This window comes from Polyergus mexicanus, unplaced genomic scaffold (assembly GCF_030449975.1).
Source record: "Polyergus mexicanus isolate NDT 795.1 unplaced genomic scaffold, iyPolMexi1.0 SCAF_13, whole genome shotgun sequence".
NCBI lineage: Eukaryota > Metazoa > Arthropoda > Insecta > Hymenoptera > Formicidae > Polyergus > Polyergus mexicanus.
The window spans coordinates 4826600-4828983 of NW_027223333.1; the positions used below are offsets into that span (position 1 = coordinate 4826600).

Here is a 2384-nt window from a genome sequence, read left to right on the forward strand (position 1 = left end):
GTTATGTGTGTCCCCTTTTCCCCTCTTACGGTCCCAAAAAGGAACAGTCTCGTCATGCGAGACCCCCCTGAGCCCGATAAATAAATAAATAAATAAATAACCCACTCTATAAGTGTATCCTGTGAGTATAATATTTGTCTGCCCTCCCTTTCCCTTCCTTTACTTCCCACCCCATTCTATCCCAATCGCGAATTCAAATTCTACTAAACTAATAAAAGACAATTCGCGCCAAGAGGAAGTGTGTCGAGGCTGATCTTTTTATCGTTCACGCGATACTCCACCCTGTATGCTTCCAAGCATCGATCCAATTTGCCTTTAGCAATTTAGATGACGCTAGGGGAAGAAATATCCCTAGGCGGCATATGGATTGATTCGCTTTACGTCTCAATCACCCGTGTCGCCATCTTCCTCAGGACTAAGATTCCTAGCTCTCTCTCGTCTCCTCTCTTCGTTCTCTTTCTCTCTCATCACCCCTTGCACGAATTCTGCGAAGGTCGCCCAGCTGTTCTTCGAACTGCGGGCAGCCTCCACAACGCTCGCCAAGGCAAACTCCCTAGTCAATCCTAGAACCCTCCCTAGTCCAATTCCATCTGGGTCCCATGCCGGACAGTCTCTCATAGTGTGCGCATAGCGTCATCTGGATCCCCACCGCAAATATCGCAGCATCCACCGTCTCCTTTCCCAACACCGAACAAAAATTTCCCAAAACACTCGTGTCCAGACAGGACCTGTATCAGGTGGCATGACACACCGCCATGTTCACGATTTAACCAGGCTTCGAAACTTGGCACTAATGCCAGTTTCGTGAACTCACGTAGATGATTGGGCAGCTCCTAGTATGCGCGCTAGTCTTTGAGCATGACAGCTACTTCACTCTCCCTAGTGATATTTCTGACTTCTCTTAATGGTGGAATCCGAGCCAGCAGTAACGTCACATCCCCAGAAACGGTTCGGTACGCCGAAATAACCCGCTGAGCGATGGATTTTTCCAGCCTCACTAGTGATTTCGAGAGTTTACTAGACGTCAGCGCATCCGCCCACATTGGTGCTCCGCAAAGCAATATCGACATGACAACATTTGCGTAAAGACGCCTGCGCTTCTCGTCAGGTCCCCTAAGATTAGGTATTGACTTGTTGAGAGATCTGATAATCTTGTTTGCCTTTTGCTCCGCGAATTTAAAATGGTCGTTAAAATTCCATCTAATGTCTATTAAAATCCCTAGATATCTCATGGAAGACCCGAATTTAACCGTGTTAACTCCGATCGTCAACGATTCGGGTAATCCAGTCGACCTCTTATTAACAAAGATAGCAGAGGCGTCATCTAAACTCCTGAGCCAATTGGCCGATCCAGGAATATAACTAGGCTCCGAGATCATCAATACGCCAGCCGAAAATTCCCTAGCCTGGTGCAGGAGTAGGTCCGTAGCACCCGGGCTTCTATTCACATTTGCCTGTATGAATCTAATTGCCATCTATATTCATCGGATGACCTCCCTGAACCGGATAAGAGCCAAAACCTCTGTTATTATTAAAGTTGGTTCTAAGCCTGCTGACCTTGTTATCCGCCTTGCAAAAATTGGAACCCAGTCTATGGTTCGGGTCCTTACCTTCCCCAACACAGAACTTACATATGGGAGAGGAGCTACAATCCCGGGCTAAATGGCCAGGCTCTCCACACCTGAAGCACAACCTGCCAAAGTCCAGTTCAGACGTACAGGCCAATCTTACGTGACCAAACTTCCAGCACCTATAGCACTGTACCGGTCTAGCTTCTAGGAGATCCGCTCTTGCTAAAGTCCACCCAATCTTGATGCTCCTCTTATTGGTTATCTTGATTGCCGCCGCTAGAGGGCACTGTGTCCAGACAGTAAACAATCCATTCCTCATGGGCCTGATGGGACCGGTCTTAATATCATCCACTCTACATGCTCCGTTTTTGGATATAACCTCAAGCACCTCGTCCATGGTAACCGAGTCGTCCAGCCCTATCAGCCGGATTTCTCCCTTGACAGTCGGCCTCGCTACCTTAGCTTGGTCCTGAAATATGCCCCTTAGTTTTTCTGCTAGGGCATCCGCTTTGGCCGATCCCTCGGGTCCAAGAACCTCGATAATCATTCCGCCATTGGCGGCTTTCCTAATCTTAGTGGAATCAATTTTTAGATCCCCTAGTGACACACCTAGTCTTGCCTTATTTAGAGCTTCTGCGTAAGTAAGACTTTCTTTTTGGCTGGTTACCAAAATTGCCGCCGATTTGGGAGGTCTTCTAATTCCAATTTTATCCTTATCTTTATTATTCTTCACTGTCGGTTTAATATTATTACCTGTAGTTTTAGTACCTCTTATAGGTCCAGGCGTGCGGTCCAGATCCTGCTGATTTCCCC

General features: G+C 47.3%; 1 protein-coding gene across 1 annotated transcript; it reads right to left on the reverse strand.

The window, feature by feature from the left end:
- Window positions 1-845: 845 nt before the first annotated feature.
- On the reverse strand, window positions 846-1379 carry LOC138939001 (uncharacterized). Its single transcript, XM_070306434.1, has one exon. It carries the CDS (start codon window positions 1377-1379, stop codon window positions 846-848), a length of 534 nt encoding a protein of 177 aa, XP_070162535.1.
- Between the last annotated feature and the right edge of the window lie 1005 nt (window positions 1380-2384).